The following is a 24,698-nucleotide window of genomic DNA, read 5'->3' on the forward strand; positions in this document are numbered from 1 at the left end:
TACTACGAATAGATAGAGGGCACGGGCGATTCGCTGTGCAGAGTTGCGTCCCTTGGGCACGACAGAAACCTATGATTGTGGTTTCGAATCTCGGTTCGCCCCAAGTATGTTTCTAGGTTTGTCAGCACCATACCCGTGCTCGTGGGTTTCACCGAAGTGGTAAACGTCTGAGACCTGCATCACTTCGGGCTTTCCTCCCACTTTAAGCTGACACGTCGTGATGTAACTGGAATAATGTTAAAAGCGGCGTTAAACCCAACTCACTCTTTCACGAATAGATAACGTCAACGCCAAAAAGGCAAAATAGCGGTGACAATTACATGTATATACATGTGTAACACACATCAGTGATGTCCCGCTCTATCGGTAGTACCCGCCACTCACACAATCGCAAAAGAACATATGTAGCCATTATTTCTGATCAGCCATCTGCCTTTAACATATTAACGAACAGGCATTTAACCCAGGATCAGACAAAACAGGGGACGGGCTTGTGTTTAGGATGTGGGAAGAAGAAAAATTAAGATCCGGATAATCACCAGCAATCATTAACAAGGAATCATGTAAACGTATATGTTAAAAGAGAATCAATCTCAATCACATCTCTATGCTTCAATGCTTGCGAAACATCTGAAAAATAAGTACTAAGTTGAATCTAGATATCACTAAGTTGAAATCTTTTGGTCACCATTAAATGTGTCGTTGATGTGTGTCAACAGTTGAAAATTGATTAAAATACTACTGTAACGATAATCATTACCAGACGGACCCATGGGCAAAAGCAGTATTATCTGTGTAGACTGTTGGATAAATCAAAGCAATCGCTGGGTGCCTAATTAAATATTAATTATGGGCTCTAAACTCTTCCTTTGTTTTAACGCCGCACTCGACACTGTTCCAGCTGTATAACGGCGGCCTGTAAATGACATTTTTTCAACCAAGTCACCTGATTTATTGGATCTCCTCTGATTAGTATAGGTTGCTGAGTTGCTCTTCTAACCTGGAATACCCACGGGCAGCTTCCCGAGGCAAGGGAGGTAACTGACTATGAAAGTCTAGTTTCCTGGGTTAACTCCCTTACGTCGGTAAGATGGACACTGGACTTTTACAGTAGGTTAACTCCCTTGCCTCGGGAAGATGTCCAACGGGATCAATTACGTATGAATCAATCGTTATTAACTATGAGATATTGTCTTTATTACATATCATACTATAAACCAGGCGCAGTTGCTTAATGATTTTTGTGTGGAGTCTGGGACATTTCCAAAGTGTCATATACGTGAAACAGGCCGACAGTATATATCCAGTCCACCGTTGGCTGAACTATCATGCTATACGCGTAGGTTACGAAAACCAAATGTTTCCCCACATATTTCTATAGCAATGTCATAATGTTTAAGACAGCCAGGTAATTAACAGCCAGAACATACGCCTTGCAATTTGGCTATATCATAGAAACTAATCACACCTACCCCAGTTCCGCAACAAATGTTGTGTTTGAAAATATCTGTGGTTACATTCAATATTAGTTAATATTACATGTTAATATTGAAAGATATGGTCACTAAATATTGAAAAACATATCAATAAATACTACACGAAATCATCCAATTACAGCTGCCAGAAACTCAATAACATTCAATCTTCTGATTCTCATTTGGTGTAGCAGAACCTGTAACCTAACGTTGGTTGGTTGCTTGTTGTTAAACGCCGCACTCAGCAATATTCCAGCTATATGACGGCGATCTGTAAATAATCGAGTCTGGACCAGACAATCCAGTGATTGATATCATGAGCATCGATCCACGCATTTGGGATCGATGACATGTATCAACCAAATCAGCGAGCTTGACCACCCGATCCCGTTAGTCGCCTTTTACGACAAGCATAGTCGCCTTTTTACGGCAAGTATGGGTTGCTGAAGACCTATTCTACCCCGGAATCTTCACGGGTCGTAACCTAACGTATTCCTTTTCTCACTCTGAATCAAGTTTGTTCGGTCAGAAACAACCTTGCCAATCGTTACAATTATAAGTCCAATGTGACCATATATGGAACCAACTTATTTGCACAGAGGTCGAGTTGATTACCTTCACCTTGTCTGACCCCGACGTTGATCCCGACGCTAACATCAGTCTGGCCCTATCCGACGTGAGTGACGTGTTCTACCTGCAAGACCGGACGCTGGTGTGTGCTACTGACCGACTGAATTATGATGTCCAGAACCATTACACGCTGAAGGTGGAGGCAAGGGATGGGCAAAAGATGGGGAGGCAGAATACGGCGACAGTAACGGTCATTGTTCAAGTAGGTGCACGTTGATGTTGCGTCGACGTCTATGTATTTTATTTGTTTTCATAAGTGCATGTATATAAGGTGACTATGCTTCTCGTGAAAGGCGACGAACGGGACCGGGTGGTCAGGCTCGCTGACTTGGTTGATGTATGTCATCGTATCTCAATTGCGTGGATCGATGCTCATGTTGTCAATCACTCGATTGACTGGTCCAGACTTAATTATTATCAGACCGTCATAAAGCTGAAATATTGCTGAATGCGGCGTTAAACAATAAACAAACAAACATAAGTATATGTGTTTGTTGTTTAACGACTGCCTATCAATTAGCGAGTTCGGATCGGACAATCCAGTGATTGATATTTTGAGCAGCAAACAACGCCGTTGGGTATTAAGTCAGCGAGCCTGCCACCCGAGTCGCCTCCTACAACCAGCATATATTGATGGCGAACAATTAGACTGACATACTTAAAATATATATATATATATATATATATATATATATATATATATATATATATATATATATATATATATATATATATATATAGAACACACTAAAGGTGTATTCCGTTTTGGATTTAAACACATTTCTAAACATGTCTTGTTTGCGTTATATACATAATAACGCAAACAAGACATGTTTAGAAATTAGGAATACACCTTTAGTGTGTTCTATTTAAACACGTTTATGGTCTAAACACATGAAATGAGCTATCATCTCACAGCCTGCACACAACATCCCCATAATCTAAACATGTTTAGAATTTAAGAACGTTTAAATATGTATATTTAAAGCTCAAACGTGTTTAGAATTTTACTATTTAAACAAAGCCCACCCATTACTTCTGTATACCCCGTAATTGTTAAAAAAAACACACATAGACTTCTCCCCTTTTTTTAATTATCTTCAATGAAGGCATACGTATTAAAGTAGCAAGATGAGTATACGCGACTTCATTAATTTTCTTTGTCAATCTCCAGTTGTTGAGTCAACCCAACCCAACCCAAATGGAATGGCAATAGTATCGGAATATTAAACGACAAAACCCTTTCCATATCCAAAAGAAATCTCGGCATAAAACAGAGTCGATTGTACGATTCCGGCTATATCATGAGCATGTGTTTATGAACATACACGTTTATCTGTTAAACACAACCCTCAACATGTTCAGACCTAACTAAACATGTCAACATTATGGGACAATGAACGGAATCCACACGAGGGTACGGGTTTACAGTGTAGATCGTATTTTCCTTCATATAGAGGCGGTTGAGTAGGAGGTAATGTGTTTGCTCGTCAGCTAAATACCCAGGTTCAGTCCCCCACTAGCTTGAGCGTAATATGTGAAGACAAATCGTGGTGTTCCCCGCCTTGGATTGCTGCGGTACAATTGGTATCAATGCCTACCTACTCACACACTCACTATGAATACACATGTTGTACACAGTAATTATAAACGTTAACCAGGGGCGGTCGGCTAGCCTAGTGGTTAAAGACCCGGGTTCGATTCCCGACATGGGTACAATGTGTGAAGCCCATTTCTGGTGTCCCTCGCCGTGATATTGCTGGAATAGTGCTAAAAGCGGCGTAAAACCATACTCACTCACTCACTCACTCACTCACTAAAGGTTAACCAGCAGATCTGCTGAAACGAGATGATCGACAGGGTATGTTGTTTATATTCTTACATTAATCATATTAATCATGAATATATTAAAGCATGCAGCTTTGTAATAATAATATTTTCTGAAGGTGTTGCCGGTTATGAATCACGGTCTCGCCTGGATGACCGGGAACAAGGGGAGACTACCTAGGGTGACTCTGTCCAGGAGTGTCAAACCGGAAACCCTAGTGACCATCTTGTCTGCAAGTCACTCATGCTGGGGAACAGATGGAGACGTGTTCTACAGGATTGTGTCGGTCAAAGATGGTACTTGATTTAGCTTGGGTTTGCCTCCTTTTTGTGATTTACAAAAATCAGTAAACCATTCTATTGTTTAATAATTCGGTATTATATTTCTTGATTGATTGATTGTTTGTTATAGTAGCGCTTCGACTAACGTAAGTTGAATAACAATAGTCGTAGAGGTACCATCGCTTTGGGAAACGCAGCCCAGGATCCGGCAAGAATGGATTCGTACTATACATCACGACCATTGAAGTTGGTTTGTCAACACTACAATTTTGTTTCACGAAAGTGGTTAACGCATATAAGACATGGCACATCCTCCAATATCCCTTGACTCGCTCTGGTGCGATACCGTTTACAACCGTATCCATTGCTTTTGTTATTGGTATTATTGGAGATTATTTTCATATTGTTGTTTGTTTGTTATTTTGCGGTCAGCAATATTCCACCTGTATTACAGCGGTCTGTAAATAATCTAGCCTGGACCAGTCAATCCAGTGATTGATATCATGCGCATCGATTTACCTAATTGGGATACGATGACATGCGTAAACCATGTCAGCGAACCAGACCATGTGATCCCGTTAGTCTGAATTAAGACCAATCCTAGCTCGGATCTTCACAGGGTTTATTTCCGTGGGTTATCGTAGACTCAGAGGAAACATTGAGTAATCGACAACCTTACCTGTTACAGAGAAACAACGCGAAGTTATTGGAGCATACACCATTGATGCCGGAACTGGGCGAGTGTCTACAACTTCATCATTCAACAAAGATGTATCTGTCTACAATAACTTACACGTTCAGGCGTACGACCTTAGACAACCTGACCGGTACATTGACGGATGGGTTAGTGTCGACGTGAACACCGTCAGTGATGCCTCTCATGCCGACGTGGTAGGAGCTGTGACGTGCGAGGCCCGGACCGAGCTCCTTCTTCTTCAGAGCATGGTCGGAGTACTGTCCTTCTGTCTGCTTATATCTAGTTGCGTAATCCTATGCAAAAGGAAATCACCGATTAAAGTTTATCCGATAAAGTAAGTTGACGAATTCTATTTCCCTTTCTTGTAACAAAGGCTGTATGAGAGTGACGGGGCCAGTTGCAAGCAAACAAAAAGCATTTGTTGCCGCAACTATGTGTGCAGAGTAGCGTCCCTTGGCACCAGGATCCGCTTGTTTTTTACGTTTTCATCTTTTATCAACACAAATTATCACGCTTTGTCTGTAAGCACCATACCTGTGCTCGTTTCACCATACTGGTAAATGCATACAACCTGCTTATCGGCTATTCTTCTACGTCGCGATATATCACTGAAATAATGTTTAAAGTGTCGTCAATACGTCAATGCACCCACACACCCTAGGCTTGTTCTAAAATTATCCACGAAGGATGAGAAAGGCTGTTGATACGTAAAAGGTGGGTAACTGCTATCTTTGTCCCTCGTGTTCGTTTGGGAGTGAGCAATTAATGCGGACGTAAAATCCCCAGAAATGTGATATGAATTAGTTCAGTTATCAAACCATTCGGTGGTGTGTGTGATGCCAAAGAACCCTTTCCGTTACCTGCAAGTCGCTATTCGGCTTGTCTCGGAATAACACGAGTTGGTCACGAATGCGCAGGTCATGCAAGACGGTTTTCAACTACAGAATGCGGAACAGGATCTATATAAAAAAATTGATTTTTGTTTATTAAAAACACGTGTCGATGTTCAGGGTCGATCGGTGATTAGAAGCAGGAAACGTATTTCACGTGACCTTTTTTCAGTGATTCCTATAATTTTTCCTGCTATTTTCCTTGTACGCCCAATCTGTTTCGGTGGATTACCGAGACTGGATAGAAGTATGGCGTTGACGTTTTATATTTATCTATAATGTTGAAACTGACTAGGCGATAAATACTGTTTCTCCTTAATAAATCATGATAACATGCTCGTATCATGTTTTTCAGCTTGGAATGTCGAACCTGCACGCCCATTCAGCAGACCCCACCATTAGGAACAATGCCACAGCGTTAGATTTCACCTGCCAACCAATACAATAAAGTGAGCACTAGCTTGATGGGTTCCCTCACCTCTAGCAGGACTTGGATTTGGAATGTGTACAGATGTACAAGTATACATTTAACAACAGTGCCCTTTGTTTGCTTTTGTAATATCCTGATTTATATTTTTTTTCTGAGTGACACGAATTGTTATGGGAGGTCGTCAAAGAACCCCCCCAAAAAGACTTAGTGTTACACGACATATTATTATATGCCATTTCTCGATGGTAACTGTTATTTGATTGGACATTCAAATTGACACACCTTGATTTAGTTTCTGAGACAAACGATTTCATAAGTATAATAACTTAATCGGATTTTAGAAATTACTGAATCGGAGTTATGAAAATACTTGTATATGTTTGAACATGCATGATAAAATTGATAACGTACTATGTCATGGAAAACTTTCAAGACTTTACTTCAACCAGAAATATATTTATCATTACTCACTACGGAAAACTTAAGAAAACAGTTAAATAACTGTTTGTAAATGGAGGAAGAAAACTGCCCATTGAAAAAATGAAAAGAATTTGTCCATTGTGTAATCTAGAGATAGAAAATGAAAATCATTTTGTGTTTGTCTGTCCATTTTACAATGATCTCCGAAAGAAATATATAAAAGATTATTTAATAGCAATGTCACCGATAAACGCCTTTGTAGTTATGCTGACGACAAAGAACGAATCAAATATATTAAATCTTTCTCTTTATATTAAGCATGCATTAGCCAAAAGAAATGAATTAATCAAACAACGTGTATATCCCAATGTGTAACATATATAATTGTATCTACATGCGTAACTCTTTCTTGTATATGGGCCCGAGTTCTTTTGTACAGGCCTTTTATATTCCGCCGCATTTGATTGACTAACCAAGCAATTTTGGCGTTTATCTTTCAAAAACCGAAAACTGATTAGGTCATTGCAGGCCTACTGACGGACTACTGTTTCTCGATCGGTTGATAGAATGGACCGCTTGTGTCAACTTGCATTATATAGGCTTGACGATGCCACTGATTGCGTTTTGTCTGAAGTTATTTTTGTGTTAATCATATCTTATACAGTCTGTACAGTTATTATTGTTGACGTATTTAAGAATTGACTGAAATATGTTTTTTTTGCGTTTATGGTATTATAGATACAAAAACCTGTGTCGATACCGATTTTTATGTTTATACTCTATAAACGCATTAATCAAAGTAGTCGATTCTGAAATACCTCTAGATCAGCTGAAGTAGATAAAAGAAGGGGACATTAGGAACCTATTGCTGAGATGAACCACCAAGGTTTGGGTGTAACCCGTGGTGTGTGTTCTAAGCGAGAATACACTATACACATAAATGCATATATGGATGTATAAGAACAATGCATTTCTCGAATCATAACTTACTGTCAATGGTTTCTCAATTTAAATAAACATATTTGACGCATTCCCCCGACCCCTGTCATACTGACACACCCATCTGTTTGAGGACCCATGGGGAGTGACGTGTACCTGAGATCACGTGACCATCTGGATTCGTACACGACGTACCTGTTCATTAAGTGTGACTTCACGCTCGGTGATTCACAAGTGCATAACACTTTTGACACGTTTTCATATATAATCTGTCAATGGAAAATTTGAAAATTTAGAAATTAACATTTCAATTTAAGTGTTATATAAATTGTCCCTTCTTCTGAATAAAACTATACCACATTATTTTCATTTCTTCATCATTAAATGTAACAAATTATGACTGACAGATACGTCTGAAGACAGTTGGATCCCTCATTTAAAGGAATTGATGGGTACATGGGAAATTATGCATTTTTTTCATTTTTAACACTTTTCTAAGGTGTTTTGATAATTTTCTTTATTCCCTACTTTGACTTATAAACACATGCTTTTGCTATAGTCAGAACCGTATAATGGACTCTTCTTTTAGCAGACATTTTTTAATGATTATTTGCCTGGCTTTGTCGCTTTATTTTTCGTTTGTTCAGACCTTAATCTTACGCACTTACTTCAGTCGCCTGTTACGTAAATTTGTATATTTAACTGACGATAATTACAACCGCTTGTCTTAATAAAAGGCTTAATTGTACATCCGGATATTTAAATAAAAAATAATTAAATACTGATTTATTATTTATATGCCACATACTAAACTGAGGGGCAAATAAAGTATACCGAGACTGTTTTTTATGTAATTGAAAATTGAAAGAACTGTTCTTAAATTTGATTATGTCTATTTAGCAATCACTCATTCCTGTAACAATTTGTGATAAAATAATCTATAGCTGGGTAAATTTGTATAAAAAAAGATTGGTTCAATAAAGACAGTGGTTTGCAAACACATGGCCCCTACTGTTTGAAATGTTGTAATGTGTGCCGAAGAAAAAACAAATTTATTGATTTTTGTAAAAATGTCTAAGATACCCATTTAAAAAGTTTTAAATAAAAACACATTTTAAAAAATAAAACCATGTAGAAGTATTCTTTAAGTGCTAAGCCGTAGTACAGTTATTTTAAATAAAAACGACTGCTAATTTAATTGAAATTTTCAATGGAAAATCAAACACATAATAACTAACCGAGAAGAATAGTTTCCTTTATCTCACGTAATATGATTCATAAAACAACCATTTGGAAATATACAATATCGGAACAAAGGCCTGTGAGACACGCAGAACGTTCAATAAAATGTTGAAATATGAGTTTATCATACACAGTACACATTGCACAACCCTTTGGTGATTTCATGTAGACTATGTCTCCAGCAACCTATGCCTGTCATCCAGGATGACTAAACGGACCAGCCTTGGTGATTGGTTAATTGCGGCGATGACGCAGCTCATATGTATCACTAGTTTGTCTGGTAACAAAAACACACCTAAGTTTGTTCACATCCTAAAATCTAATAGGAAATTAATGCAATAGGTTGCACATATTGTAAATTATGTAATTTACATCTCTATAATGTAAAACTATGAGCATAAATTCGATGGAATTTGGCGCGTTATAAATACACTTTGTTAAATTATTAAAATGAATCCATTAATTTGCGACGGCTAAACACCGGAGAAATTATACGACTTGGGGCTCAGACGATATCGCTATAGGCACTAAATCAAATAAAGCTACGCTTCTTCACAAATGGTACCTTGATTCAGACTAAATAGACCATATCCTCTACCATACACACAGTGTGAGACTTATTCCGACCAATGACCCCTTGCACAAACTCACTGGGAGTAAATTATATTGATGGCAATGAGCGAGACTTAATGCTCATTGACAGCGAGGTGCTAAATGCGGCCTCATGTCTTCATCACGTCAATATCCACGTTATATTGGAGGCTTCCCCAGTTATTGGGCCACCACACAGGCAGTAAACTGTCGGCTTTATATGGGACAATCAATTTTGTGTGTTCGACGTCATACACGGTTCAGTGTTTAAGCAAGATTAACTGGACATTGATAGGGTAGTACAAGTTACTACTGTTCCTGAATTGTCGGAAATAATAAAATGATAAAATTATTTCTGTCAAATCGGAGGAAAATGAATTGTCAAATATTTTCAAAATTAATTCATTCCCGTAAAGTTTTATTCGTTCTTTTATTCGTTATTCGTTCTGTGTAATTACGTTTTTGTTTAATGCCGTCGTAGGCAATATGCGTAAGCAATAAATAATCGAGTATTCATCAGAAACACTCGTGGATATTATGATCATTGTATCAAGCCAAGGGGTACGATGACATATAATCAACCAAACCATCGGACCACCCAATCCATTTGGTGACCTCTTACGGGAAATATAAGTAACTGGAGGCCTATTCTACTCCGAGTCCCCGGGGGTTTAAGATAGGTAATACAAATATTTTTACCGACCAGTGTGAGTAGACATAATATTCTGACATATTAAAAATGGTACATTAATCGACTTCTGGGTTCTACATGAAACGGAACATCTACAGGCAGTACTACCTTAATAATACAAAATATATTTGGGGATATTGTCGCTATTTTACCGACACATGGCCCACACGTGTCCCGCACGCATCCGCATGACCATTACACGTAACAAACGGAAACTTACAACTGACACCTCATATCCCCGGCTGTGATTAACACATCGATGTAAAATGCAGTTACCAACTGTGCAGGACTGACTGTATAAACTAAGTCATGTCACTAGCAAATACATATGTGGCGATGAGCATTTTTTAGTTGGTAACAAATATGCTGTAATGAAAAAAACAAAAACAAATAGATTATTCGTAAATATATACAATTGATTTATCATAATACTTTTTTTGAAGACATAAATGGTATTTTTAATAATTCCGATTTTTGTCATTTCCAAACGTCGTTTCGGTGCTACTTCGAATTCATAGTCCATTTGGGCACGGCAGTTATGTTTCTAGGTTTGTCAGCACCATACCCGTGCTGGTGGGTGTCACCGAAGTGGTAAACGTCTGAGACCTGCATCACTTCGGGCTTTCCTCCCACATCAAGATGACATGTCGGGATATAACTGAAACGCTATTCACTCACTCACACGAATTCATAAACACCTATGTAACAGAGTTACCTTGAATGTATGTAAACTAGACCGTTAGAGCGTTGTGGTGGAAACACATCAACGCTAAGATAAGTGCAGTTTCATTGTAATGACGAAATATATAGTAATAATTAAATAAGTAAAGTAAGGTTCTAACTCTCAGGCACAATATAGAATTAATTAAATAAGTGGAGTAAGATTGAACACAGTTTTAATAGGCTAGCGCTTTCAACTCGTACCACGTACGAGTCTCATCAGTCCATAACTGAATAACGGACATGAAGTAGTAATATATAGTTACGTGACGTCATAATCTTTAAGAGAAAAAATGTTATGACGTGCACTTGAATATTGCGAACCTATGTTCCTTGAGACGTCACGCGTGCGTCACCTGTTGGATACTCATGGATATGATGCAAGTAATATCGCCTATGATACCCGCATCAAATACTAGTACATCACCATCGAATAACAATTCTTCTTTGTTTCACTTTAAGCCACCATCAACCATGGGTGTATACTTTGTATTTGCCCAGCAGTATATGTCATCAGTGTGAGTGAGTGAGTGAGTGAGTGAGTTAATATTTAACGTCACATCGGCAATATTTCAGCCATATCGTAACGAGAAGTTATACATTAAATATACATATATTTAGACTTCATAAAAAACCTGTCATCGAAGGACAGTATGATAACTAGAATATCACAGATAGATTTAAAACTAGTTGTGGAGCATTTATAAGCATTAAGTATTAATGAACATCACATTATAAAAACGGGCTATAGATCGCCAGCAACTGAAGGTAGATCACCATACTAGGGTCCCTGGGGACTTACAGTACTTTAGCTTCCTGCATGGACCCCAGCCGGATTTACATCATCCCTTCAGCTGTTGGCAATTATTGGGAAATTTAGCCAAAGAACACATATGCTACGATTAAAACTATAGTAGGAATAACATACTTTGAATATTTTGGACTTACGATACCCTCTCAGGGGGACAATAATTTTGCACTACTTTAACCCCCTTCGAGGATACAGCCACAAACATTCACAGATTTCAATTTATTCAACTAATGTTAAAATATCATTTATTTTCATACAAAACAAATTAACAAAATTTATTAAACAACTCTATTTCCTTTAAAATCCAATAATTAAATGACAACCAACAGTATTAAAAAGATCCTTCATAGATGTAACCTTGAAATAGTTATCCCTTGTGATGGAAAAATCAACACAGTCAAGCAGGACATACTTGACCGTGATTCTTTCATCACAAGGGATGCAGAATGGAGGATCCTCACCTTTCAACACATATTCATTTGTGTAATGAGAATGACCAATACGACATCGTCGTAAAATGACCTCTTCAAATCTGGACTGACAACCCAAGTAGGTGTAACCGATATTTGGTTTAATGTCATGTAATTTATTTATACCTACCTGGGTGTCCCACTTCTTTTGCATCAAATATCGGATGTAACATCTTATTACAGATTTGATATCGCTATAAGGAGTGGCGTCACAGATTTGTTGAGTGCTGCCTTCGCAGCAGCATCGGCCGTAGTGTTCCCAGAGATTCCGACATAGCTGGGTAACCAACAGAAAACGATCAATTCAGTTTAGTATTAGACATGTAGCAGTGATGGACACGTCGAGACTGAAGTTAGAATGAGTTAAACACAATCTGCACTGATTCAGTAATATAGCAACTGAACATGTACAGAAATGAGAACGTCATTGATTTCCATGACGAGACGGTTATGATATGGAAAAGTAAAGAACATTACCCGATTGTGTTCAAGTATCGTAAATATCATGTAATGTTAACCATACGGAAAGAGATGTAAGTAATAATTTATGTATCGTGTAATTATATGTTATTCTTCCTATTACATTCACTACATATCTATATTCACTAAAGGAGCTTTAGAACCGCCCCATGTATTATCTGCAACAATGTTTATTTTCATAAACACTCACACCTTGGCAAACATTTCTCTAAACATTTTTGATAGAAGCATGAATAATATAGAATGGTAGGTATCGATTTATAGAACTTAAACAAAGTAGTTCCTGATAAGTCAACTCACCTTTGCATATTTATCAGATCGTGATACCATTTTGTTTGTTTGTTTGTTTGTTTTTTGTTGTTTAACGCCGCACTCAGCAATATTCCACGGCGGTCTGTAAATAATCGAATCTGGACCAGACAATCCAGTGATTGACATCATCATTGGGATACGATGACATGCATCAACCAAGTCAGCGAGCCTGACCACCCGATCACGTTAGTCACCTCTTACCACAAGCATAGCCGCCTTTTACGGCAAGCATGGGTTTCTGAAGATCTATTCTAACCGGTGATACCAAATTTATCAGATTGACACTATCCAGTACATTGTAAATGAAGATATTCCCCTCATATAGACATTATTATCCATCATGATACATTCATATATTTCTGCACTGTGGGTTTATTGAACAAGACACAATAAGGACATGTTATGGACATTCCTGGGACATTCTATGGACGGGAACATGCATTTTCTGCAATGACAGCATGAGTGTGTTTAGGTAGCTTGACAGCAAGAACCATACTACTGTGCTCATTATCAGACCGTGTAAGATTTACCTGATCGATAATTGTTTATTAATTATCATTTTGTCCAGATTGATGATTCTGTTCTTCTCTTGACCACGCCTGTTTGGTCGGCACTACGCCGTTATAGTTCTATTTTCCTGGAATTGTCTTTGTTATATACATCATATGTACGTAAAATATATTTGATAATTTGCAACTAAGTCATGAAATGAATATTTGTTTTCCGAATAGCGAGAATGCTTGTATATCTATGTAAGCTTTCACTGATATTGCACCAGTACAGTCTCTATTGTAATATATAGTAATGCAGTCAGTTGTGTTTCAAGAGACCGTTTAATTCCACAGAATAAACCCTGAATTATTTCTATTCTCGTAAGGAGATATCTAGAGTACACCCCAAACCCTGCACCCTTAAAGAACATATGCTGGTAAAATAGGTTTCCATGCCAACTAAACACTAATACAAGGTGCATACCTCCAAGAATTGGTCAACTTTATGGTTGAAATTAATAATCTTTTCAATTCATCACAGTTTACTGTCGTAGTGTGTGGGTTAAAATTTAACGTCACATCGACAATATTTCAGCCATATCGTGACGAGAACTTAGACATTTATAGTAAATATAATTAGTTTACTGTAGTAATGTCACGCGTGTGTCATACAGATAGGGAAGGTCCAGTTTCGCGAACACCTGGTGTCTTCACTATCATTCTTGAATATGTCGCCTTGTTATTTCTCAAGACGGTATTTCACCATAGATTGTTGCAGTGCGTCCCCCTGACACGGTGACACACCCAGCTGGTAGGGGCTTCCCCGGGGACTCGCACGTACCTGAGATCACGTGACCATCTGGATACAGACAGCACGTGGCTTTTTCATAAAACATACCCGTTTTCGAATGTATGTGTAGTTAATATTTTTACTGTAAATAACTGGGATTTAAAGAGACATCTACAAACACCGACCAAGTCTTTAACTATAAAGCTATAATATCCTGGTCTTAATCATTCAATCGTCAATTAATTAGGTTCTATCTATCTATCCATCCATCCATCCATATAAAATTTAAGCACAAGAAACACAATTTAAATTATGCATGTGTAAAAGTGAAATGTTGATCGGAAAAAGTAAACAAATTAACTAAAACATCGTAAATCAAATCTCTTATAATTACTTTTAAACTATTCATTTTAACGGATTGCGTAAAGTATTTGTCCGTTGAAATTTGAATTTGTCTTCACATGTCTTCAATGTGGATATTGCTTCCGCCTACAAACACTGCACACACACACACACACACACACACACACACACACACACACACTGTTTATAATGTTTATGTCAGTGGCGACGGATGGGCGTTAATGACTATTATTACCGAGGTGCTAACTATAGCCTCATGCGCTGATGCCAGGACTACCGGCGTTATGTTGTGGGAGGTAATTGGTCTAGTCCTCAAATACCTAAAGTCCTAAAATACGTGTCTTACATACACATCTTTAAAGTATATCTAACAAATACTCAGTTACTACAACATAAATTACGGTTATGATATCTGTGATCATACTAATGTTAACATGGAAATGGTGCTATAGGTGGTGGACACGAACTGTCATCACTGATTTACAGTGATCCAATCATACATTTTTCATCACTAATTTGCCGTTTACGCCCAATGGAATCTGCCTACAGTCGAGACTGGTTATTCTCTTGACGTTTTATATTTAACACAGTTTACAGATATCAATATCTATGTATGTTTTATCTGTCATCTAATTATTATGTATGAGGCAGTTATTACACTTTTTATCAATTACGATGACATCTTGTCCATTTTACCCAGAAAGTACAAAGCTGACACATTTTGACATAGAATTCAGTAAATACATGCTGCGTTATACAGCTCCAAGATATCATATTACATATCTAAAATAATACTCTCTGTTTTTCCTTCATTGATACAAATTAACTGACAATTCCTATCCGAAAGCCTTGAGACATTAAATGCTATCGCTACCAATTATAACAAACCTTGTAGCAATAGGCGAATTACGGGATCGGATGGTCATGCTGAATGACTTGGCTGACGCATGTCATCGTATCCCAACTGCGTAGATGGATGCTCATGATATCAATCACTGGTTTGTCCGGTTCAGACTCGATTATTTCCAGACTGCCGTCATATAACGGGAATGTTGCTGAGTGGGGCGTTAAACAAACAAACCACATGTAAACGATGAAGGCGAAGCGGGGCAGTTTCAGAAAGCCTGGTAGCATATGTATATAGCATGGACTAAACCATCATTACTCTTTCACATTCATCATATTTCCAACTTCAGACATTTTACTTGAAGATGAAATATAGTCTCTAGAAATACAGATGTTTGTATTTGCCGCGGAAGAGTATTTTTTCCTTGCAATGTAATAATTATTTGTCGATTAACAACATATGTGAAAAACTATCCCGTCAATAAAATGAATATCAATTAAATTGAAAAATCGCTTACGACAGTTTACTTAGTTGCGTAATGTTTACCTATGATCAAAGGACCAGTTCGGCGTTGTTCTCAATGACCTTGATAGCGTCATAAATGCCCCAGCAAGGCCGTCATCATGGCAATGTTTTTTCAAGGTTTAAACATAATCCCATATGCTTCGATTTTGAAAATAACATCATGCACGACTAATGTTTTGATCTATTTAGTATTTAATATTTTGAAATTCAAAACTTGTCACCTTTTTATCATTATATTATGACAATATTACAGGGATGACAAATAATTTTGGAAGTCCAATGCTGCCATACACTAAAATTACATACCAAAAATATTTTTTATAGTAGTTAATTATATGTAGTATTCTACATCGTTTTATTAAGTCTCTAAATGTCCGCTGTATAATGTTGCAACTGTCCGAGATATTGCCCCAATAACTACGATAAACTGACTCCCCCTGTAACCAAACTCCATCACTGCCACCATCAGGACATGCTGCCGTAGTTAGCACCTCACTGTTAATATACACCGTCCCCCGACACCCTCAGATGGTCACTGATTGGTCAGTCGGGTCGCTCTAGCACACTATAATTGACCTGGAATGAAATAAAATTGACATTCAGAAGATTGAACTTTAAACAAGCTTGACCTCTTTATCTGTATCGAAAATGAATTCAACTTCATTTAAAACAGAAAGCGGGAGTGATCATCTTGAGATCCATGAAAGTAGCAGAGTATATGGAAACGGTTTGGACAAAATGGAAGAAAAGGCAAGACTTCATATTGAAAATCTGGGTTCTACATCGTTCGACACATTAGATGAAGAGCAGGACACAGGGTATTTGTCTGATTCTTCCGCGTTGGAAGATTTACCCAAGAGACGAGGCCGGAAACGAAAGGACATGTGTCCGGACGATGCCGAGAAGAAACGAGTGACAGCGAACTTCCAAGAACGACAGCGCATGCTCAATCTCAACAGTGCTCTGGACAGACTCAGAGAATGTCTTCCGGATCAGTTCAAGGTTGGAAACCGTAGAACCTCCAAAATCAGAACCCTCCGGCTGGCTGCCAGTTACATCCGAAGCTTGGGAGACCTTTTAAAACAGGATTCGATCATCCGTGAATCAATGCCACCACAGCCGGGATTCGACCCTCGACTTCCATGTATGAACGACGTCAACAGACAGGGGGATGGCGGGGAGATCTACACACCTGAGAAGGACATTTCCTTCCCCCAGCAACAGGAGGCCCTGACCCACACAACGCCCGACTACAGGTACCCGTTCTATGGGCATCACCAGTTTGGTTCAAGCCCCCACTTCAACTACAGCAGCCACACGACGCCCTCATCACTGCAGCAACATCCGGCGTTCTCACAACATCCTCTACAGTATCTACCCATGTATCCCCCGCAGTTCTACCCCCCGGGACTCCACCCCCTCCCACCTACGATCATAGGGGAACCCGTTAACCAGCACATTCGGTAAAGCGGTGAGTATTAGTATAATTCAGTTCAGCAAAATGAAATCACTATTCTATTATGGATTTAACATCAAGGTTAACTGCTTGTTAACTTTGTAAGTTTTTTTAATGGGTGAAACTGCTTTGAATGTGTATCACAGACTTGTTATATGGGTATTGTTTTTAGTAATGAGCTCGGTTTGTGCTTTCGGGCACGTAAGCGTTTACAAGATTTAATTTACCTTCGATAAAGAGGTGAGTCTACATTGCGCTATGTTGAATTATATCCAGTATTTAGGATATATTTATGGAGTATATATAGCTTCTTCTAATATCTAGATGTAAATTAAACACTGGACTTGTACCCAGTGCAATTCCTTAAGGTTTAGTTATAAAGCGTATGCATTTCCCATTACATATAGAGGTTCACTAGTGGTTAGTCGTCTTGTAATGTAACCGAAGCTAGTTAATCCCGTTAAAATAAGAGTAATATATATTCTCCTTACAACAATAATAGGCTACCTATTGGGCTGACGATAGTGATTAAAGGCTGTTAACTGGTTTAATGGTTGATAAATGTAAAACGATTTATTAGTTTTGGTGAACCTTCTAGCGTCAACACGATGTGTTTGGAAAGGAAGCAATGATTAAGTGTATTCTCTCTCGTCTTACAGGTGCTGATGCTTTACTTAAGACACTGCCAACTTTCGAATTAGGTGCTACCCCAACTTCCAGACAGAGTAGGGCCGTCGGTTGGTCTAGCGGTTAAAGCACTGGATCGTCATGCCGAAGTCCCATGTTCGATTACCCCATGGGTACGATGTGTGACCCCCATTGTTGGTGTAGCCTCTGCGAAATGGCTGGAAGACTGCTGACAGAGGCGCAAAACAACATTCACTCACGGAAGACACTACAGATCTTGTATACATGTACGTTCCAGGCGATGGACAATCATATGTTATATGTATATATTTGATCATTTACCAATATAACAGAATAAAAACATTAATAAAAAACAGTCCGTTTTGTTTTCATTCTTCATAATCAGGGCCCAGTTGCATCATTGACATGGCAATGTATCAGTGACCATTAAGACCATTGTTTACGGGACTGGGAATTATGTAAACAAAAGCTTTACAAAAGCATTAGAGCCATATTTACGTCGTTAAAGATGCTCAGTACAGGGAAGGTGTTGTTTTCTTATGTGACCTCAACTTAACCTTTTTAAGTGAGAATTATGACAAGATCTGAGAATGCAACACTGTAATGCTTCACTTGGGGTGTACATCCCATAAGCTGCCACGTCGTGATATAAAAAGTAATATTCACATATTGGTGTCGGTAAAATATGGTACACTACCTAGGCCAACCGCACCACCCCCTTTTTCAAAACGACCAGTCAGCTTATTATCTTATTATCAGGTTATGCTGGCTATGCCAAAGTTGAGTGGCGGATGCTAACGGTAGGATGGAACATGCTTACCCTGGTGTCATCACTGATTTTCAGTGATCCATTCATATAATTTTCACATATATTTTACACTCAATGGAATCAGTTGATAATCAATACTGGTTATGCTCTGGCGTTGACGTTTTATATTAATACTATACCAATCTCATTAAAATCTGATCTTAGTTCTCGCTACCGCTAAACAAAGATCTGAGGACATCCCATTACGGGTCACGTCAGACCGACCTTGCGCGAACTTTGACCGACCAATGGAATGACTAATCAGAAGGCAGCTTTCTCGTGCTTTACGGCACAAATTTCAAATTGGCGACTACGCTTCGAAACATATTTTAACAAATTCTCGATTACAAATTTGAAACCTGAACAAAAAAAACATTCCCGAATGGCTAATAGATGGTCTAGATTGTAAGGATTTAGTCGTTAAACCCGTAATTATCGTTCGGAATACCCCATATTAAAGTTTTCGAGATTGCATGATTAGAAATCACATTCCGACTGTCACTTTCATAATCTGATAAGCGACGCACTGATTGGTCGGATCAAAGGTCGTTCTGACGTGACCTAATGGGATATCTTCAGATCTTTGTTGAGCGGTAGCGAGAACTAAGGTCTGATTTTAATGAGATTGATACTATACAAATTTGAATTAATATATATATTGTACCCTGGGTAAATATCACCACCCGCAAGGATCAATGCCCAAGTATGCATACACTCCAGAGAACCTTATTGGTTCATCAACTAAAACCGTTTTCGCAACATTAAACCGTTTCAGTCGAGAGTCATCTCAAAGGCTATTTTGAATTGTTAAGTGACACATTACGCTAATAACAGCTTCAATCTTGAATCATCACAAAACATATTTTGGGGGAGTAACTCAATTTCGTCGTCTGCGTATATTTGACGTTTAACCAATTTTATCGCTTTTTATCAAATACTTATCAATGATATGAGGCATTTTGCATGTGCGATAGAGCCAACAAACAAACGGTCATATAACATGGGGTGTAGTTACCAGACCCGTATTACATTCGTGCCGGGCTGATACATTTGTCATTGCATTTTGAATGCGACAGATGTCAGTCGAGGTGGTAAGAAATTGGAGTTACCTCCCTTAATGTGTCGTCTGCTCGCCTAGCTTTCCGGTGACCATGTTTCCAAGGAAGGTGAAAATGGATTGTATTAACTAGAATTGTGGAGCTAGATGCTATCTTGGACAAAACAGAGGACATTTTTAAAGAAACAGGGACCTGGGTGTTTTTTTGAACAAATTGAATGACAAGAACATGGTACGTGAAACCGGCAGGGACAAGCTATTCAGAAACAATTTGGTCAGGGCATACATGGACTTGATGGATGTTTTACGAATGGATACATTTTTCAGTTCGACCTTTTTATGTTAATGATAAAAAGGGTATTATATGGCAGTTTTCATATCATACTCCATATCAACCCTCTACCCCCGCATCAACCCTCTCTGGCTTTCGGCCCTCGAGCTGGTACGGGATCACGTGTTGATATGGGGTTTGGCATGAGTGAGGGAGTGTGTTGGGTTTAACGCCGCTTTTAACAGTAATCCAGTTATATCACAGCGTGTCAGCTTAATGTGGGAGGAAAGCCCTAAGTGATGCAGGTCTCCGACGTTTACCACTTCGGTGAAAAAAACGAGCACGGGCATGGGGCTGACAAACCTTGAAATATAATCGGGGGTAACCGGGATTCGAATCCACAATCATAGGCTTTTGACGTGACCATGGGAGCAACTCGTGCCCCCTTATTTTTTGTCACGAAAGGGGAACTAAAACTAAAACTAAAACTAAAACTAATCGTGTAGTGATACAAATTTGATTTGCCAAAAAGGTTTGTGTTCCCAAATAATTCAGTAGTCTCTGTAGATAGCTTGCAGGAATGTTATGGTATGTCTTTAGGAAGTTATGCGGTTCATGTTTACATTCGGTGCATGCTGTCTTCATACGCACCTTGCTAACTTTTTAGGGACACTGGACATGGTTTAACTTTATCAATATTTTGGACAGTTAAACACAATGGCCGTATAAATTAAAAATTATCTTTAAGATATTCACTACATTGTTTACAAAAAGCACCAACCGGATTTGTTTACTTTAGAACGTCTACATTTTTTAATTTTGAGATCACTGTAACCTGTTCTAAACTTTGACAAACTTCTACGTAGTGAGATATTTTTGATGCAATGTAAATATAATTCCGGTTGGAGAAAGGTCTTCAAGCTACAATATGTTTCTAAAGAAGAACTGTTATTGATCCTTGGTGTCTATTTTTATACATAATTATTTTGCAATCTCTGAGTAAATATTGACATAAAAACTTTAACATCACCAATTTCTTGTGCCATCCACTGACTATTTCTGACAACTGATACCCAGTTCGGGTTTGCGCCACGTTTTGAGCGGTATTCTGTCATTATCATAGCTGTCATCTGAATGTGTGTTTGTTGCAGACAAAACCAGGAAACATTACTGTGGTGAGCTTTAACCAATGATTATAGGATTCTGGCATGCCCAATAGACACAAATATGCAGAGTGCACGAGACTCACACGTAGAGGTGCATTTTATGACATGCTATTTCAAAACGTCAAAGTCTTTGTCATAATACAGTATTCGTACTTATGAGACGAAAACAAATTGAAGAGAAAAAATAATATAAGACGCTCCTACCATGTGACATAACGAAGCAGATTTCAGTTGACCTGAGCAGGTTGACCAAACACCTTGTTCCCTCGGAGTAATAGTTTTTCTTTATCACGATTCTATGATATTTCTGAAAGGAAAAGTATGTTCTATTATTCATTAATACTGCAATATACGAGAATAGCTTCAAAATTGTTGAATAGGCGTAAAGTGTAAGCTCTCACTAACTGTTGACTAACATTGATATACAGTTGTTGATGTCAACGAGTTCGCACAGATAACAGTTATATTACCGAAACACTGCAATAAGTACTAAGTTATGTCAATATGTCAATGTCCCATTTATCTATGCTTAAAAACAATTAGGTGAGTATGAAACAAGGGATATATTTAAACCGGTCCAACTAAGTTTCGAGGTTAATGAAGTTCGTGTCACAAGAAATATTGATATAAATTTGGGTCGTATCGGAAGTACCCAGATGAATCCTTGAAGTAAGTAATATTATCAGTTTCTAGTATGCAGTCACAGAAGTAATGCCCTAAGGATCTAAAATATGTATTTGGAACTTGGGGAAACGTTTTGCGCACACTTCGGCCAGCTGAAATGGACTTTTAAAAAAATAAATAAATTAAACTCTTTGCCCTATCCCCCCATCCCCGGCCTTTATTTGCCTTTATAGCGATTACTACCATACTGTTAGGGGTTTTTGATATTGGCCTTCAAGTATAATGGGTTAATGATAGACAGTTTTAATGTTTTAATTCACATAAAATTTAGATGGTCATTATTAAGGTGGTTTTGATTTATTTTTGTGATACTGTCGAATGCACATTTTCAAGAGTTTTCCAAATATATTGTGACGAGCCCCTACTGTTCGGAAAGTATGTTTGAACCAGGTTTGGACGTGCAGTGGTTATATGCGCACGAACAACATTTACGATCATTGCACATGTACAAATAACAACACGAAAACAATATGAGCAAATGTGGAGGTCAAATGATGCATTCATTTCACCCGTTTGTGATGTGGACCTCGGATTAGACATATTTCCAAGATGAATATCTTTTGTAATTACTGTTCGTGTGTCGTGTCTGATCTATTAAACGTGCTTTAACACTTACATTAACCGATAATCACTAACCCCTTGAATACGAAATTTCCCGTATTAGGAAATTATTACATTATAATGTTCCTATACGTCTTTGTGTCTCCATAGCGTACACTCCCAGTATTTCCTCACTGTGGCGAGAATAGCTCATTCAGCTTAATGTGGAAGTGGGACGCCACTGGCAATTCCTAAAGAGCCGTGTGTCGTATGGACATTCTTGAATGGCCACTGTTATTCTACAGTCACTACAATTGTACAACGCTATGCTATTAACAGGTGTTTTCACTACCCCTCGACTGGAACAAATGCATAATCCTGTCAATGGATGGATTCTCCACAAGGGCGGTGGGGCAGCACAGTGATATAATTTTTTGAATGTTCAGTTACCAACATGTGTGAAGACGTTGTAACGACAGCTGCATAAATCCTGCTCATTATTTGATCCCTAACATAATAAAAGACGGAATTCACCGTTTGGCGCACACCTGGTATCATCACTATTTGATTGTGATTCACAAATACATGTTCATGGTATAGTCGGACACGTTAATCGACAATGCTTTTGGCGGATATTTCTTGTAAACAGGGAAGGAGTTTGCTCGCATTTTGTTTATATTACCATATATGACCATGAACAGTCATTGGGAACAGTTTATCAGCAAATCAGCTGAAACCTCTCGGAGATATTTTTATGGTGACTGTATTAACCAATCTTTAAACAGAAAATAACAGTGGCATGTTAATGTGGGTTTGTCATTTTGTAGATAAGCGACCAAACCCTTTGCATTTTTATAAGAAATCACTGCCCAAGGCAGGGTCGATTGTACGAGTCCGACTACTGTATGATATCAAATAGTGATGATACCAGGTATTCGCAAAAAACGTGAACGTTTCCTGCCAAACTTGTAGCACCTTTCACAAACACATGCAGTTGCAAGTCAATTGTTCACCTAAAAAAAACAAAGTCAAAACAGGGAATTGCATCGGGCAAAATTTCTGTCACTGGTGCGTCAAATTTCGAAATGTCCTCCATGTGCCTGAGGCATTGCATGTTGTAACCTGGACCAAACAACGCTTGAGCAAGATTCTTCTCAGGCTCTTTGAAAGAGTTATGTTTCTACGTTTGTCAGCATTATACTCATTCTCGTTGGTTTCAGTGCAGTGGTAAACGTCTAGGCTCTTTCTCACTTATGGCTTTCCCATCAATACCTTTCTAAAGGCCTGAGAGTCGGATGATTGAACAACTATACAAGTATAACAAACCCCTTGCAGTATTCATAGATACAATGTATGAGTAAAGACTGCAATTCAAATGTTTCACTTCAATATGCAAGCAGGTTCTCAGCCAATCCCCCGTTCCAATGAAAGACCGGTGATATAAGAGGAAACGCTGACCATGAATAGTCAGAACGACACATTGACAGGCTTACGGTAAACGTATATCAGGCAAGTACATTTACATGTATCCAGTTCTTTCCTTATTCAAATATGAACATTTAAAAAAGCCTTTAAGTAAAGCCTTTTTTATCTTGAGACTTTGGTTTAGATACGTAAATATAAAACGTCAAAGCCAGAGAAAAACAAGTCTCGATTATCCCCCGAAACAGACCCCGTTGGACGTAAATGACAATGACAATCATATAAATGAAAATCATTGATGACACTAAGTGTTCACACACGTGTTGTTCACAATTTCAGCTACAAAGACAGTCACTGTTACATGAACGTGTGGTTAATATCATGGATAGTATAAAGTTTCAAATACCATGAATTATTATCTGCGCCACCTTGCAAATGTTCTTTTCTTCCAGAAACATAAGAAAGTTGAACATTCTTGAAACAAAGGTAAAATGAATACTTATTACGAATATACTATACATGTATGTAGAACGCAAGGAGAGTTTGTCAGTTTATATTTGAATCATAGTGTCGTAGATGTGATATTTGTTTGAACCTTCATTTAGTCCTGTAATTTGGAATATTACTACTTGCACGTTTCATATTCCATTCACAGTGAATTAATGATCACACCACTGCTTTTTGGGCTGAGTTTGACAAGATGCTGGCAGCCAATCCTGGGAA

General features: G+C 38.2%; 1 protein-coding gene across 1 annotated transcript; it reads left to right on the plus strand.

The window, feature by feature from the left end:
* Nucleotides 1–16,661: 16,661 nt before the first annotated feature.
* LOC139444819 (neurogenic differentiation factor 2-like) lies at nt 16,662–17,390 on the plus strand. Its single transcript, XM_071225785.1, has one exon. The coding sequence runs from the start codon at nt 16,662–16,664 to the stop codon at nt 17,388–17,390; it is 729 nt and encodes a 242-aa protein (XP_071081886.1).
* Nucleotides 17,391–24,698: the final 7,308 nt, after the last annotated feature.

Source organism: Haliotis cracherodii, unplaced genomic scaffold (genome assembly GCF_022045235.1).
Source record: "Haliotis cracherodii isolate W230 unplaced genomic scaffold, xgHalCrac1.p SCAF_6, whole genome shotgun sequence".
Lineage (NCBI taxonomy): Eukaryota > Metazoa > Mollusca > Gastropoda > Lepetellida > Haliotidae > Haliotis > Haliotis cracherodii.

Coding starts and splice junctions, on each gene's coding strand:
- LOC139444819 (XM_071225785.1), top strand. CDS start 16,662: ATGGAAGAAAAGGCAAGACTTCATATTGAAAATCTGGGTTCTACATCG.